This window comes from Typopeltis vanoorti, chromosome 5 (genome assembly GCF_054136105.1).
Source record: "Typopeltis vanoorti isolate ZY-2024b chromosome 5, IOZ_Tvanoo_1.0, whole genome shotgun sequence".
In the NCBI taxonomy this organism is placed as follows: domain Eukaryota; kingdom Metazoa; phylum Arthropoda; class Arachnida; order Uropygi; family Thelyphonidae; genus Typopeltis; species Typopeltis vanoorti.
Window position 1 is genome coordinate 56,518,509 of NC_143553.1, and position 17,698 is coordinate 56,536,206.

General features: G+C 35.3%; 1 protein-coding gene across 1 annotated transcript; it reads right to left on the reverse strand.

Moving 5' to 3' along the window:
* Positions 1-6,562: 6,562 nt before the first annotated feature.
* LOC150106433 (hemocyanin AA6 chain-like) lies at positions 6,563-11,136 on the reverse strand. Its single transcript, XM_090393137.1, has 9 exons — positions 10,889-11,136; positions 10,076-10,290; positions 9,169-9,374; positions 8,635-9,031; positions 8,211-8,339; positions 7,923-8,057; positions 7,621-7,807; positions 7,056-7,279; positions 6,563-6,899 (listed from the first exon to the last, which is right to left on the reverse strand). Exons 1-9 carry the CDS (start codon positions 11,082-11,084, stop codon positions 6,711-6,713), a joined length of 1,878 nt encoding a protein of 625 aa, XP_090249263.1. The 5' UTR covers positions 11,085-11,136; the 3' UTR covers positions 6,563-6,710.
* Between the last annotated feature and the right edge of the window lie 6,562 nt (positions 11,137-17,698).

Below are 17,698 nucleotides of genomic sequence, written 5' to 3' on the forward strand. Positions count from 1 at the left end.
GCAGACGTCAACTTGATTGACTTGGGCATCAACTAAGACATCATCCTTCTCCATAATTTGATATCTTAGTTTTATACGCTCCCACAAATGGACAAAGACGAAGAGGAAGACCAACTAAACAATTTTGGCAGTATATTAACCACCTTATCAGCACAGATAGAGCCTCAGTAGCTCAGTCGAACCTATAACTGGGTTCGATTCTCTTTCGACTAAAGGTGAGTTAGCCGGTCTCATACGGAGTTAGAGGGGGGTTTTTTCACCCGGAAACTGAGGTTTTTAGTCCCCTAGAACAGGCAAACCGGCCCGTGAACACACACACACACACACACACACAGATTTACAATAAAAAAAAATACATACTTAAAAATCCCTCATTGCAGGGCTCAAGCAGTCCTAAGGGACGGATGAGGAAAATTGTGGAAATCCCACACGACAACATCAGCACAGATACTCTCTCTCCACGAGAAATAACTCAACTGGCTCAAAATAGAGCAGCCTGGAAACGTCCATATTGTAATTAACTTTTCTTATTCCTATGTATCATGACTGACTGATATGTTTTAAATTACATAACTTATATAATTAATGCATTTCCTTTCACGATTCTTTGGTGACAAAAAAAAAAAAGATCTTTTTAAACGTACATTAGGTTTGTGAATCCATTAGGCTGATAATCACAATGTAGAAAATGGTAAGGATATAATAGTTAACGGAATGACTTTTCTTCAACAACGTCCGTATATTTTAATATTTTTTGCGCTTGTTTCTGCCTTCACTTTTCATTCACGCGTAGCTGTAGATTGATCGGCTCCATCTTAGAGCATCGTAGAAATACTTTCTTTTATTGGTCCAATAAGTATTAAAATCCATTATAAGTTCGATTAAAGGAAACCTTTCCCTCAAGTAAAGATTCAATTCAAAGCATCCCTTTCCTATATCCTTCCTTGTCCTTACCTTAAAAAATAATAAGAAAAAAACAAACAAACAAAAACTGCATTTGTTGTTTTATTTTATGGTTTGCCGATAAGGTAACAGAATCCCACATGTATAGCTTTCACCTCCACTATTATATTATGAAGGTTTTAGGTATGTGGTGCCATCTATCGGCATGTTAGAATCTTAATAGAATTTTCTTACTCGTTTTAATAAAACGAGAGCAGCACCTACTGGAAGATGCCTGCCTGTTGTTCCTGTTGTTTTAAGATCGCGATGAAGTAAGTAGCGCCTATGAGGCTATTGTACTCTATCTGATAATGTGTCTGTTCTCCGGCAACTTTTACATTATGTGTTTTTGCCGGAAGTAAATCCTGACACAGAATGACTTACCTTAGCCCTAAAAAAGGCTCTTTGCGTCCTAAAAGAGTTCGTACCATTTTGTGCCAGGAAAGCTGACTTCACCCCCCCCCCCCCAAAATCTGAACTCTGTTCAGTGTGATGATTCCCAGAAATATTGCTCACACTACTTCATCCGCAACCATCTACGAATATTTGAGGAAGCTCCCCACCATCCTTATAACGTAATGAGGGCTGAAACTTGTGTGGCCGGAACACTCACTTGATTAGGAAACGCAAAAGTTCCTTTCACTGAGAAGTGAGACACTAAATTATTTCTTTTAAAATTTTGAGATTAAATTAACAAATCTCTCTTTCTTTTTCTCTCTCTCTCACAACATCAGCCTTAATAGGGAGGAGGGAAAAAGTCCCCCCCCCCCAAAAAAAAAGGTACTGTGAACATAACCACGAAAACGGATGGCATTCGATCATCGATTGTTGTTTACCCTGCAGATTAAATTTCATATTGTTTACCATAATTAGGTTTAAATTAAAATCTTTGTCTTTTTTTATCTTGTCATTATTTACTGAATCATAAGAACAAAGTGTATTTTGACGACGTCAGTTTATCAAGAATGAAGCTATCGTTCCAGATTTCATTTTCCAGACAGTATACAAACATTGTGAAGGAACCAACGGAGTTGATGCTTTTGAACTGTGTTAAGAATTGTTGAGTTAGGAATATTCAAATCTCGCCGCACTTGTGTCCAATGAATTCTGTTGATTTTCTTGAAGAATTTAACTTCAAAGCCAACAGTTTCCTTTCTGCTTCTTTTTTTTTAAGGTCCAAGTTTCTGCCCCGTAGAGAGCTATTGGTAGTAGTATACTCTCGTATAATTTTATTTTTTACAGTTGTAGGAATTTTGTTGTGTTTCCGAATTTTATTAAGTTTATTCATTATTGATTATGCTATGGAGAGTCTGTTTTGATTGTTGTGCCACTAACTTCTTGATTAAGGGTTATCTGTATATCTTCCAATTTTCATTATCTTTGTTTTACTCGAATTTAGAATCACCTTGCAATTTCTGCAGGTTTCTTGCAATTTTCCAAACTGGTATTGGAGATTTGATTTGTTATCTGCTGTAATTACTACGTCATCTGCATATATGATTATGTGTTATTAGTCTTCCATTGATTTCTACTCCTTTTGTTGAAGACTATGCTTCTTTAACGAGTTCTTGGATGAAAATGTTAATTAAAAGGCATGGGAAAAGCGGGCACCATTATTTAACTCCTCTTTTGGTATCAAGTTTTTTAGCTGTGATACTTTTTATATTGAACTTCTGCCACTAGAGGTCTCTCTCTCTCTCCACAACCTTAAGAATGACAACAGCTCAAGTGCCAGTAAATTTAACAAACTTCTACAAAGATGCCCTTCGACGATGGAAGAAGCTAAACCTCCAGCACACAGTGAAGACAGCATCCCTACCTGAAATCCTCATGGAACCCATCTTTCACAACACGATGGTAAAAAGCCCGATCACTCAGAAAGAGTTTTTCTTTCCTCCATGGAGCTGGCGAAGCGTGAGGATCTTGGGTGACATTCTTTCTCCAAGCCTCACCTGGCGCTTTCCAAATTCTCTCGAAAACCTGGAATATGGGAATGAGTCTGAGCAGATAGACACCGTAAAGGCCGCTTTTCAAGCCGCTATGCCTGATAGCATAACAGAAGAGGGGCTTAGCCATCCCAACTCAGAAGATCTGGCGCCTATCTTTCTGATAAAAACCAATAACTCATGGGAGAAACTTACACCCAGCAACACCAACAAGATCTACAGCACTCTAACACAACAGTCGAACCAAAGCACTTTATTGGAAAATCCTGCATAATCGGATCAAACACTATTTCAATGGGATCTACCATATCGCACAAGAGCCATCAAACCTGACGCAGATATTCAGTGGAGAATGTGACACAATGTATATTATCCACTCCTACTATATTACGCTATATTACGAAAATTTAACTCAAGCGTCTCAGATAACTGCTTGTTGTAAATCCACAAAAAAAAGCAATAAAGGCCTCTCCTATTCTCCTATATGATTTCGAAATTATATCTATATATATATATATATATATATATATATATATATATAAACTGTATGTCTGAATAATAATATAAATTAAAAATTGGAAATATATGTTATTAGCGTTATATATGAATCCCGCATAGTACGCGAAACTTTATTAAGGCTTTTCAATTTGAAGGTAAGTCAACCGGTCTCATACGGAGTGAAAGGAGTTTTTCCTGCCGGAAACTCCGTTTTTCAATCCTGCAAACCGGCCAGAAGGACGCAGAAAGCCATATTCCACTAAGCAGAATAGATTAAACCGCTCCCTTGAGAGCATTCAGCAGGTTTTCAAAGAAGACGAGTTACTTGCCTGTGACAGGCCGTTGAGCCTAAAAATGGGGGCCTCCGTAGCTCAGTCAGTATAGACGAAGTCCTTTGGTCGGAAAGACCTGGGTTCGATTCCAGTCAGTGACGTGAGGAGCCTTTATCTGGACTCTTTCGACTAAAGGTGAGTTAACCGGTCTCGTATGGAGATGGAGGATTTCTCTCCCAGTAACTCGGGTTTTTCATCCCCTCAAAACAGGAAAACCGGTCCCGTGAACACACACGGCTACAGGCATAAAATATACTACGGCAAGGGAGGCAACGGGAAACCACCTTGCTCATAATCATCTCCCTAGTATGGTAGCATATATCTACCCCCACCAGCCTTATGGCTGAGAAAATAGGATAGGATAGTGAAAAAATGAAGTAAATTTGTTGTAAACGAAATAAAAAATGTTAAAAAAACTAACATGTAATTGTCAATCGTTTCCGAATATTTATCAATCTTTCCGTTAATATGAAATATTTCAATGGCTGAACACTGAAACTTGAAAAGCTTCAATGTCCCATTGTAAGAAAAACTGCACGAAATCACAAACCATGTGGCATTGTTCAACTTCTTAGTGCACTAACTAAAAGACACAAACTTTGCCCAAGAGTTCGATAACTGGCTTTTATTAATGTCTTTGATAATTTCCCTGGCCAGACAGCTGTTTCGAATTCCTCGTCAGAGATTAGGGAAAAACCCCAAATACCATACACGATCAAGTATAAAAATTACTTATTTTTTTCCCATAAATCAACTCTCTATGCTAAGTTATAATTAATGAAGAAAAGAGTCTAAAAGGCTTTTAACTGGACAATAAACATTATTTTAAGCAATTATTAATATTAATTATCATGAAATTAATTAATTCTAAGAGAAGTTTGTCATCTTTCTACAATACATTTTGGTACTATGTTTTCTACATTATATTGTAAAATGTCTTTCTTAAGTCCGTCTAATAAGCTTAAAGAAATAGTCTAATCGAAACTTTTTCCATTTACTAAAGATTTAATAAATGTGGGTAAGTTTCCGTAATGTTTGAGCCAACTAAATGCATCACATTCCCAGATTGTTGAGGTGAAATAGGAATGGTGGTCGTGCGTTCATTTGATATATCAATAATTGCTTATTATGTCTGTATAAGCACTCATTGATGTGTGTGTGTATATATTAGGATTTGTATCGAAATAATAATATACAATAGGAAATCAACAATTGTTAATACGATAATGATTACATCAGGATGTAGTTTTTAAGAAATCATACTTTACTGTATATATAAATTAGGTTATATATACAGTAAAGTATGATTTCTTAGTATAAGCAGATGATGCATATCAGGAACTATGAGAATAAGATAAATATAAATTCATAATAATAAAGGAAAGGATGAATGTCATGGTTACATGAGATGAAGTTTAAATCCTAAACTTGATAATTATTTTTGTTGTCCTTTTTTTTATTTTTAATGTCCATACTATAAGGTGTTACATATCTCTTGATTGAATGTTCTCTTTTGATGCAGCTGAATTGAATACTTGTGAGTTATCACGAAATACTCTTTGAAAATGAATCATTCTTAGATGGTAATAGATCACAAATCCTCAAAGCTTAATTAGGTTTACATTCGTACAGTTTTTACTGCAGAAAAATTTAATTCAGGTTCTGTTGAACGGATTACCTATTGAAATTATCCAGTACTGTGTCAGCAATACAAATTGCACAATCAACAGATAATATTTAGCACGCTCGGTTATATGCTATCATAATTGACCATCAACTTACATCCTTAACAGCAGCTTAAATGAACAAATTTGAATGAAAATTGTTAAATTTGAACCAAATTATTGCGATGTAAAATAGAAATATACATTTCAAATTTATTTAGAAGTCTCTTAAATTTAAATTTGATTTCTGGATCGTTTTTATCGCCTTCCAGCTTATCTTTATGGTTCTAAGATAAGTTTCTGCTTTGTACTTGAGAAATAAAACACATCGTAAGTGCAAAATATTCCATAACCAGGAGATGATAGTGAAAGTTTCTTATTGAGTTAGGATGATATTACACTTTTAGACGAAGAGAAAAGAATATTGGGGTTATAAATGTGAAGCACATTTTTTATGTTTTAAAGAGATATATTAGATATGGGATCAAGTGATTAAGTTCTCTGTAATTAACAGTCTAGACAGAGGAAATGTGTATAACCCTTCTGATGTTATTTCCATTATAGCCATTAGAAGTAAAAGTTTCTAAATAATATGATTATATTTTAAGGTTTTCTTGTGAGCAAATCTGAATAGAACTGTTGGTGTACACTTCCGGTTTTCCGCTGGGAAAACCGGAAGTGATTATGACGATAAGCGCATAATTGCTGCAAAGCTTTGTCTGAATGGAAAAGAATAGATCTGTGAAATTGTTAATCATTAGTACCTATAGAAAAGAAAGATTATGATTGATTTCTTTTTCATCGGAACTTAATCTTATGGTATTTTCAATAATGAACAAGACAGATTTGCAAATAAAAGAATCAAACTTATCAGATCCATTATTGGTTATGATCCAATATTGGTTATAGAATGAAAGTATTCAAGAACATTTCTTCAAAATGTTCCATGTAAACATTGGTAATGAAAGGCGATAAGAAATGGTTCATACTAACATTGCTATTATAAAGTATGCATTTCCGAGCAAGCTATAACTAGAGTTGGCGATAGTAGTTTAAAAATGCATAATCTTTCATTTACCACGAGAATATTAATTAAATATTACGAATATATTAGTGAAATATATCAAAACTTATTCTGTTGTAATGGCTTGCAAATTTTAAATAACAACACACTGAAAAGTTTTACTCTTTATAAATATAATTTATTGATTAATTACAATGTTTTTAACATTCATGGCTTTCTGTTTTTCCTGTTTTATCGAAATAATCTTTAAACAATACTGAGATTAGTTTTAATGTTGTTGTTTTTTAAATCACCGACTGACGTTTCAACCGAGGAACTTGATCTTCACGTCAGTTATATGTAAGTTAGGAGCAGATAGCATCTCAGCTTTGGTCTTTTCATCAATTGGACGATCGAAGGGGAAGCCCATGGCCTTCTTGTCTGGATACTTGTGATCCATTGCACCACAGTAGCTCACTGCATCAGCGCATGTCATCTTCTCATCACCATTCACCTATGAGAAATCATAATTTCGTTAGCTATTTGCTGATAATGACACAGTTTAACTATTTAAACAGTTAAAAGCTTAACTATCAGTAATTAATGCTATTGTAAAACTACTCGGGAGATCAGTAATTCAATGGTATGAATTCTTTAGCCAAATGCTTACCTTATCCTTTTCCCAGTCGGTGAGAATGACGAACAGCTGGAAGTCCATTCCCCGACGTGTTCCTTTGGGGACCAGCATGTGCTCAGGCCAACCGCAGCTGCAATATTCACTGTTGCTTGCATCTACTCCTTTGCCACTCTTCAGTTCGTCGAATGTGGGGACGTGTGAGATAGTGACGGAGGAATCGATAGCGTTACGAGAGATGGTGTTCTTACCAGGAGCCACTGTAGAAAGGAGAAAATGGAGACGAATTAACGAATGGAGGCGATGACAGGGTTCATTAATTAAAGCTTAGACAGCGCTGTATTTACGAACTATTTAGAAATATCAACACAAACTATTCATCGAAGTTTCTAGTCGTTTTAATGAATTAGTTTTCATTTATTTCTATAATTTGCTTACGCTGTTATTTTTTCTGTTGTAAAAAAAGTGCGTGTATGAGAATACAAAATAATAATAATAATAATAATAATAATAATAATAATAATAATAGTAATAAATAGAAAACGTTACATTTTTGGCTGTATTGGTTGCAAAAGTAAATCTTGGTCTCTGTCACACTTACATTCTTTGTGGAACTTGTCCAGTTCGATCCCCAAGCGACGCTTTTCATCGGGAGGAAGAAGGTTGCCCAGTTCATCGTACTTAGGTGCCAAGAAGATACGGACTGTGGCATGTTTAGTAGCTCCGGTCTTGTTCTGTACATCGATGGTGTAGGAGAAAGGTTCATGATCCAAATGATCATATCGCACCTAAATATAGCACAGAATTCTTAGTGGGCATGTAGTTTATATTGTATCTATTATAGTTGCGATTACAATGTTATTGATTATGCGCTCACAAATTCAGTGGAATTAATTTGCTTACTTTGACAGAGTGAGTGGTGCCGAAGTTAATACCATGTGTCAGTTCCAGCTCATCTTCTTTCATGAAAGTGGTTACTACGTTGGGAGTTTTAGCGTGTATGGTGGCATCCACAACTTCGATTCCATCGAAGTAATACTGTGAAAAGTAGAATAAAGTTAGTCGTAGAAAATAATAACATGCAATCTTTGAACATGCAGTTATCATCACAATGATATTATTATAAATATCATGATGCAAATATCGTAATAAAACATAATAGATTTATAGTATGACCACTTCAGTTCTTACCTCTTCCTTTTCATAGTGGTGAAGAGTGGTTTTATAATCCTGGAAGATGTTGTCCATGAACCTGTGCCAGCGGTAAAAGATTGGATCACGAAGAGAGGTGGAAGTATCACTCATAACACCTGGGTTTTCCTATAAGGTATGCATGATTAAAGGAAGTAAGAAGAGAAACATAGGTAAGTATTTCAATTTACGTTTTCGCTACAATAATTACATGGACTTAATTATCGATGAGAATATTTTGTCACTGATAGTATATTCTGGCTTACTGTTTACAATCGAGTTGTTGGAATCTTAGCCATATTGAGTACTTAAATATCCAATAATGAAATGGGTGTAAATTTAAACGGTTTAACATCTTTTGCTTACTGACATCAAGAATTAAGAAAAAGAATAATTTTTATCATTATTCTGACATATAATTTACCTGATATCTGCCATCGGGATCGTGCATACGAGCCATCATCACATGTCCCCAATTGTGAAGACTTCCATAGAAACCTGGATTCTTGGAATCGTGACTGGACTCAATAAGAGCACCAATGACATCAGCTCCGTGTTCCTCATCCAGAGTAACATGCTCGCCATGGCTATCAATGACGTAACCAAGTTGAATGGCTTCGATGATACGTTCCCTCCATCGTTCCATGTCCTGAACATCGACATCCTTTAAGTCCCGAAGAGAAAATCCTTGGGGACGAGATCCATAATGAAGACCACTAACCAGAGATATAAGATGAGGAGCATATCCTTCTAGGTGCTCATCAAAGTTGTGGAAAGGAATCATGCGGTTCATTCCATTTGATAGTCGTTCACAGTCGTATCTGCAACAGAAATTATGCTGAAACTTTGACTAATTGAAAAGACAAGATGATAATTCTAATACGATTTTGGAGAAATGGACACATTAGGTTTGAAAGGTTGCATGATAAATCAGATTTCACTTTCTTGCAAATCTTACCTGGCGCACATTTGCTGGTGCATGTAATAGAAGAGTTCACCCTTCCTGTCCTTCATGTGACCCATCTTCTCAGCATCCCAGGTGGCGGGATAGACAATATGCCAATGCCAATGATGGGCGTTCACTTCAATGTCCTCGCGGAAGTAAGCTAGCTTATGTTCAGGATCAAGAATGTTGCCCGTCTCTTCAATATCCACATGCACATCCTGAGAAAACAATATGAGCGGATATTATTTGAAGAGGTGCAAAAAGAGCAGCATTTATGACTACAGTTAAAAACTGATAATAATTCAATTCTTTTTTTTTAGATTACAAAGAATAAAGAGGGGATATCATTCTAGCGTGGTTTATTCCATAATTCCAGAATTAACCTTTTTAAATTACAAGATGGATCCGCTGAAAATATTCTGAACAAAAAAGTGAATACTTAATCTATTAGTATCGATACTAATATGGAAAACAAGTTTGCGAATAGTAATTGCTAATAATGGATAAGATAATTTATCTACTTTTTCGCAATTCTATCGCAAAATGAATAATTTTTAGTTTCTTTTTTTTTTGAATTTATAGATATTCGTAACATTCGATAGTCAACATGTAGACTTTACGATATGAGCTTCTATGCTTATCTTACGTTCAAATAAAGGCCTAATGGCTGAAGTTATGAACCAATAACAGGCTCTATCACACCTTTTAAGGTGCGTGATGATGAGAATGATTTATTCACTTTCCGATTTTTACAATTCGGAATACATTTTATATCTCAATGAACAAGAATTGGGAAACGCACATGTCATGCGCTCTCAAACCATCGTGTTGTCAATTTTATCTATTTTTGTTTACTAGATAAATGAAGAAAGCATTTTTTTTTTCAATCACGTTCTTCCGCTAGATTGAATTCACTTACCTCATTAGGTTTGTGGATGACTTCCTTCAGTGCTTGAGTAATGGATTCAACTGGGACAAACCTATCAGGGAAGATCTCCTGAATAGGCGGGACGGTAACACCCGCGAAATCACTACGGTGCAGCAGGGCAACCGACACAGCGTAGACGAACAGACCCTCGTTTACGATATCACGAGCTTGCTTGGCAAGTTTCAGAAAGTCCTCCTCCGGAGCATCTAGAAAGAAAATGGGGTTAAAAAGTCAGCTGTTGTCCTTTGAACTTCTGTGTAGTTCATATAAACTAGTATACTTCATAATTAGAACTTCGAACTTCCTTCTTGCTATTTATTTTGTTTTTATTCATCTTAATTAGCAGTACCTTATATAACATATAAGGTGCTGCTAATTAATTCGTTGTTGAATTTTTAGTTGATAGATTATATCAATATTTACATGAAATAATTACAGTTTCATGCTTGATATAATTCGGAGAGCCAATGTGATAGAAAAACTTATTTGATTAAAATTCGTAACGTTTGAAGTTGCGTACTAGAATAAAGAGAGCAAATATTGAAGATAATGCTAGTGGAATTCGGGACGATTATCGTTATTCAGTTTTTATCCTAAAACTAAAATTAAAAAAAAATCTGATTATTATTATCATATACATTTCGAGTCTGCGAAAATCGAATTATTCTTTAGATAACAAATCTTGATTTTTCTTTTAATTTCCCGAACGTTTGATGCTTTTGCATATCTAGTTTTGGTACGGATACGAAGGCATTACTTCAGTTTCATTATTTTCACTAACGCACATAATGTGGTGCCACCTACCGTGAAGGATCTCGTACAGCTTCGTGGCCTCTTTCAAGTGGGTAGCGTGGAAACAGGAGAAGAGGGTTCCACGTGGGAGGATTCCCACAGTTTTGAGGCGATCGTCGCGTTGATCTACAGGCAGCCTCTCATGACTGAGGGTTGTTAGACGCTCGAAGAGCGAGAGGACCTCTGCCTGCTTTTCCTTAAGGGTCATGATGGCCAGATGTGAGTCGACGAGCCCTGCGAACACTGAAGCACCGCAAATGGACCTGATACTTCGATGCCCTACAGACGCTTATATATGTCCTTGGCGTGCAGACGGACAACATCGCAGGGTAACGGTATATTCCCCGAAATATTTTTCTTCTGTGTTTTGGGGAAATCAGATAAACGGAGTGATCAACGTTGGGATGAGCGGTGACGGATTTAACAGCGGAAGGGATTGGTCGCTTCTATTAATACTCGAACAATACGTTTGCTAATTTTAGCTTCTTACAAGAACATTTTATACTTCACTACTAACACCTTATTCTACGTTTCCAAATGGGATTTAATTAGCATTTCGTTTTGTACTTCGATAAGCAATTTCTTCCTTAGAACCGCAAAGATTTTATCCTCTCCAACATCGCATTCTATTGGAAGGAAGGGGCGATCTTTTTGTGACTTTCTTGAATGCCATGCTATTTGCATAGAGTCATTTACCAATATCGAATATGTGTATAAAGAACAATCGACGTTGTTTTACACATGAATCTAAATCGAAAATTCTATATTCCATGTACATACTTAATTCTGTATGCTTCATCTAGAAATAACTTATATGGCATTATTTCTCGTTGTTTTTTTTAGATGTTACTTTTTTATTTTGAATAACGTCTTTTAAACTTACGACCGAAAATTGGTGTTCTCAAATATTTTAGTAACTCGAAATGAGAGAAATTGATAATATTTGAGGAATAAAACCGAAAAAAATAACTATGAAGTGATAAGTGAATAGATTGAATAAATATTGTTGTATTTAATGATTTCGCCAAAAAATTGTAACAACTTGACAAAGGTATCTAACAGCACACTGAAGGAACAGTCACTGGCATGTCTAAAATTATTATAGGTCAGCAGTAGCATTAAACAATCAGAATAAATATTTTCTTATGTGAATCTTATCCACACTGGATGAGATGCATATACCAAAATTGAAGACCTATAGCACAGTTGTCAGAATGGGAAATCCTGCTCTAGAGACTAAAATTTCTGGGACTTTTCGAGCCACTTCAGAACTCCACTAAGCATGCTTATTGATGTTATAAGAATACTTTCAGTGTCACTTTGTTGCATAAAGAACTGTGCAAATTTATAGAAGGTCATATTTGTGATCATGGATCATTTTTCATCCTTGTTATCCGTTGTTATACCCTTTTTTCCCTTCATAGCCATTAGTTATCCGACACTGATGAAAGTAACTCATTTAGCTCTACGTTTGCTCATATTTGCTTCATATAAGAGGGTGGCTGAAAAGTTCTCGGCCTCGACCATAGATGGCAAAACTATCAGCAATATTTTTTGGTTCTAAGTTGGTACATCTGTCATAAGCATCCATGTGAAATTGCAAGTTATTCTATCTAGTAGTTTGTTTTATACAAATGTCTGAAGCAAAACTGTTGTCTGTATCCCTTGAAATGTATAAAATTGAGTATCGTGCGGTTATAAAATTCTTTGTAAAAGAAGGTTTAACGCCAAAAGAAATTCATTTAAAGTTCCTAAAAGTTTATGAGCACTCTTCTCCTTCGTTTTCGACAATTAAGAAATGGGCTGCCTAGTTTAAACGTGGCCGTACCAGCCTTGAAGATGATCCACGTGAAGGACATCCAAAAAGTAACAACACCAGAAATCATTGATCAAGTGCACGATATGGTATTGGATGACCGGCGTGTCAAAGTGTGTCAAATGAAAAAGCATTGCGCAAGATGCGTGCCGCGCTTGCTCATAATAGATAAAAAACGCATGAAAATCTCTGAACAATGCTCGGAGTGTTTTAACAAGAATAAAACTGATTTTGTGCGTCGATTTATTACCATGAATGAGACTTGGATTCACCATTACACACCAGAATCCAAACAGCAGCGAAAACAGTGGACAGAAGCCGGTTGTTCAGTGCCAAAGAAGACAAAGTCGGTTCCATCAGCAGGAAACTTAATGGCATCGGTGTTATGTGATGCTAAAGGCATTTTGCTTATTAATTATCCTGAGAAGGGTAAATCAATAACCGGGGAATATTATTCCGATCTTTTAACCAGACTAGACGAAACAATTCGTGAGAAAAGACCCGGTTTGCAGAAGAAAAAAATCATCTTTCATCAAGACAATGCACCTGCCCACAGGTGTTTTGGCAATGGGAAAATTAGGGGATCTGCACTATGAATTGTTGGAACATCCACCCTATTCCCCAGATTTGGCTCCCTCTGATTTGTATTTCTTCCCAAAACTAAAACTCTTCCTCGCTTATCAGCGTTTTTCTTCGAAATGAGAGGTGATTACAGCTATAGAGGGATATTTTGCAGATCTAACCAGAACCACTACAGGGACGGGATAATGGCGCCGAAATAAATGTATTAGTCTTAAGGGAGATTATGTTGAAAAACTAAAATAATTTTGAAATTATAAATTTCTTTTTCATTGTTAGGGCGAAATATTTTCAGACCACCCTCGTACTTCCAAAACTTTCTTTCCACAATTCAAATTTCTTAAAGAAAAAGCAGTTAAATCCAAAGCACATTTTCAACGATCTTTTTAATGTAGCGTGTAAAAATATTATTCTGCTGCAATCTACAATTTACAGATTATTTTATAATCTGTAAATCACCTCCAGACGCGATGAAAAAAATTAATAATTATTGAGGCAGTTTCGTTGTTATTTTATAACAGACATTGCAGAACTCTTAGGATACCGATGTTACTGATAAAGATGGCTTGAACCGGTACCTTTTAGCAGGTAGTACTTTTTTTTACCATATTACTTTTCATTTGTTTATTTTTGTGTTTCAAATGTTTCAAATCTCTAACCAAAATGTCTTTTATTATGTGCGGCTAATCCAGTCAAAGAACAGTGTGCCCTTTGGTTGACATGACGAGGATCTAAATCCGTCTAAGGACGAGAAGTACTTTACAACGACTCTTCTACTCACGCAGGATGTTTTTCTTAATTTTTTCTTCACTTTACGATATAAATTCATGCAGTTTACCATCAGAACACACTCAATTCATAGCATAAGTTTCTCAGAAATAATCTAAACAACCTACCAGCCAGCCAGCTTACTTTTTATTCTCGGTATTTTTTCCAGCGTACTGACAGATGTAAAGCATATGCATGCTATATATGCATATATATGCATATATATATATATATATATATATATATATATATATATATATATATATATATATATATATATATATATATATATATATATATATAAAGAGTAGAAGAAGACAGAAGTCTGTTAAGGAGGATAAAAAGAAGCAAGGGGAAACTGGATCGGGCATATTCTGAGAGGGAATGGAATCATCAGAGATACCATCGGAGGAAAAATAGGTGGAAAAAGACCCAGAGGATGAGTAAGCAAAACAATGCTACATGACATGCTCAATGGAGACAGGTAAACAACCTTGAAAGAGAAGGCTCAGAACATAAGAGAGTGGAGGAAAGTTTCTGCAACTAAAAGAAGAACCTGCTCAATTGCAGAATACTCAAGAAGAAGAAGATATGCTAATACAAAAACTCTAATGAAAAAAAGATGAAAAGCCAAACGGCTATATTTTCTGGCGAAGTTAATTAAATTAAGGGGATAAAAATCCCTTATTATTTTACAGCCAGTATGCGAAACTCTAAGATCGAAAACTACGATCTACGAGTTTCATGCCGAAGAACTATCGGCGAATCCAAGCGTAAGGTGGTCAACCAAGTGGTCACTTACGCTTGGATTCGCCGATAGTTCTTCGGCATGAAACTCGTAGATCGTAGTTTTCGATCTTAGAGTTTCGCATACTGGCTGTAAAATAATAAGGGATTTTTATCCCCTTAATTTACAAAAACTCTTGTATTAGTATGGTAATTATTGCAGGGTTTTAACTGTCCAGAATGTTTCCTCTGTGCCCGGACACACACACACACATACATATTTGTAATTCGCAGAGAGAGAGAGAGAGAGAGAGAGAGAATACATCACTTATTACTCATATTTAACAAACAGGAAAGATATTATTATAAATAATGTCAGTTACAACGATGTTTTTTTTCCCACAGATTAATTTGATTTTGTTGAGATTACGCCATATTTACTGTCTATGAGGCAGACTTTTTATATCTTATTCGCGTGTGTCCTTCGATTAGTTTGTCCATTTTGTAGTTTAAAACATAAAACGAAATAATATAAGCGAGTTTCTGTAAGGAAAAATTTTGCTACCTAATACGAGGCCAGGTAACTTACCTTCAATTGAACAAGCTGTTATAGTTTTTTCGCTGCTTATATGGGATTCAAACTCAGATCCGTCCAACAAAACGCAAATGACTTCCCTACATTAAATATCTGTATGGGAGTGACGTCATTTTTATGGGTCTCCCCTCCCACGAAAGGTTTTAAACCTACGTAATCGGGAAATCCTGCTTTAGAGACCAAACATTGAATTTTAAGCCACTTCAGGCCTCCAATAAGTAGGGAAGTGATCTCGCACCAGGTGATGAAAATCATCAAGGTTTTTTTTTATTATTTTCACGTCAGCGATCAAGCAAAAATTATTAGTTGTCCCTGAAGCTGAGAACATTGATAACACGCATTTGACTTTAAGGGTTCATTGATAATAAGTAAAGCTCTTTTCGGGGATGAGGGAACGGGTTATAATTTCGTGATAGCTGGCAATAATAGTGGAATAGAATCTGAAATGATTCTTATAACAGATTTTTTTTCTCATTTATCAAATTTACAAAAAAAAAAAAAAAAGTGTTTTCGCGATACCGAGTCATCTGGAAAATAACTAATATAGTCTGAGAATTCAGTTTTCTTTTATTTCCTATTTTATGCAATGTGCATTATCAGTTGACCATTGCTTTATTAACTGTCGCAAACTCATCATTTACTCCAGTTTGTAGTACAGTTTCCTTTTCGTTTTTCGTTTTCACCATTTTTGATGAAAAGCAAGAGATCTTAAAATGAACCTCACAAAATCTCCAAAACAACTCCACACTTATCAATGAAAGAAGGGATAAATAAATCATGGTGATAAATAACGTGGTAATGAAAAAAGTGATGAACTTTTACAACATATTCGTTATGTTGTAAAAAATAAATTACAAATAAATAAATAAAGTTAAGGAATGAAGGGAAACCTTTGAAAAGAATTTGATTATCTGATAGTTTGTGGCGCAGGGAAAAAAATGAATAAAGATATGACAAACTGCCTTAAATAATTCAGAGAAGAGTCATAGAAATGTCTCTTTGTTAGGTGGCTGAAATGTCTGTTTGCCTATTTTGATTTCCCCACATCACTTTTGCCAGATTTTCCCTAACCTCTTTTAATTCACAAACTATACAGTCGCACAAATTATCTAGTAAAGAAAGAATTGATAAACTAAATATTTTTTTAATAATAATGATAATTTATTGATTGCTAAAATATTTATACATACAATAAACATCTTGTGTGACATTGCACCTTATAATTTTACAGAGTTCAGCACTAAGTGCTGCATTTTCTACATTGGATTTCAATTAAAATTTTTAATAATACTTTTTTGCCTTTATATTATGTATTTACAACACATGTTCTTCTAATATTAACGATTAAGATTATACAGAATTTTTTGTATAATTTTTTATTTTCAAAGTTTGAGAAAGAGTGATTATACAAACAAATTTCTGCATTTGTTTATAAGGATTACGTGTAGATGAGTGAGTCAAGTTAATCCCACCTACTTCGAAGCTTGGGTTAGCTTTTATGAAGAGAGTGGGATTTAGCCTTCACTATTTGTGTTGTTGCTACTGTTTATGTATGGGATGTAGGCATTGGATGCTAGTGATTTATGATGTGTATATTAGTGTTAATGGTTTCTTAACTTTGTTGGTATATTTTCCAGAGTTCGTTTTTTAATATTCTGTAGTTATCTACGTGTTTTAAATTTCTTGGTAGGTTGTTGAGTTGTGTGGGTATCTGATGTGATCTCACAAAAGAACCGTATCAGTTATTGAAGGGTGTGGGGATGTAGAGAGTTGTTGTAGGTCGTGTTATACGATATGTGTCTCTGTTGTTTCGATAGGTGATGTTGAAGTAATTCCTTGTTAATGTCATGTAGCGTTTCAGGTTTTTAATGCTCAGAAGTTTGTGTATCGCCATGTGCTTGTCGGATATTGGTTGTTGCGTGTAAGGTGTCCAGATCACTGTTACACGATTTTCCTGTGTAATGTTTCTAATTTTGTTTGGTGGCTGTTTGATGTATTTGTATAGACTGTTATTCCATATCTGAGTAGGGATTTGCAGACACCATGATATAGGAATTTTTTTATGTTGGATGGAATAATGTCTTTAACTTGGAAGAGTTTTGCTGCGATGATCCGGAGTTTGGTGTGTAGGTATTCTATATGTTTTGTCCATTTAAAGTGGGAATCTATATAGATACCGAGGTATTTTGCGATATGCGACAGGTTTGATTTCGGAACATTGGCAGGTATTTTTGTTGTTAATGCAGCGGTATGTGTGACAATGTATCGATATTGATGCGGGGAGTGTGATTCTCGGGTTGTGTATTATCAACATCTGTGTTTTGGTGCCGTTGATTAG

Excerpts from the sequence above, each read along its gene's own strand:
- LOC150106433 (XM_090393137.1), bottom strand. The coding sequence starts at position 11,084 with ATGACCCTTAAGGAAAAGCAGGCAGAGGTCCTCTCGCTCTTCGAGCGT. Across the intron at positions 8,340-8,634 it reads ATCCCGATGGCAGATATCAG|GAAAACCCAGGTGTTATGAG; the intron begins GTAAATTATATG and ends CATACCTTATAG. Across the intron at positions 6,900-7,055 it reads CCGACTGGGAAAAGGATAAG|GTGAATGGTGATGAGAAGAT; the intron begins GTAAGCATTTGG and ends GATTTCTCATAG.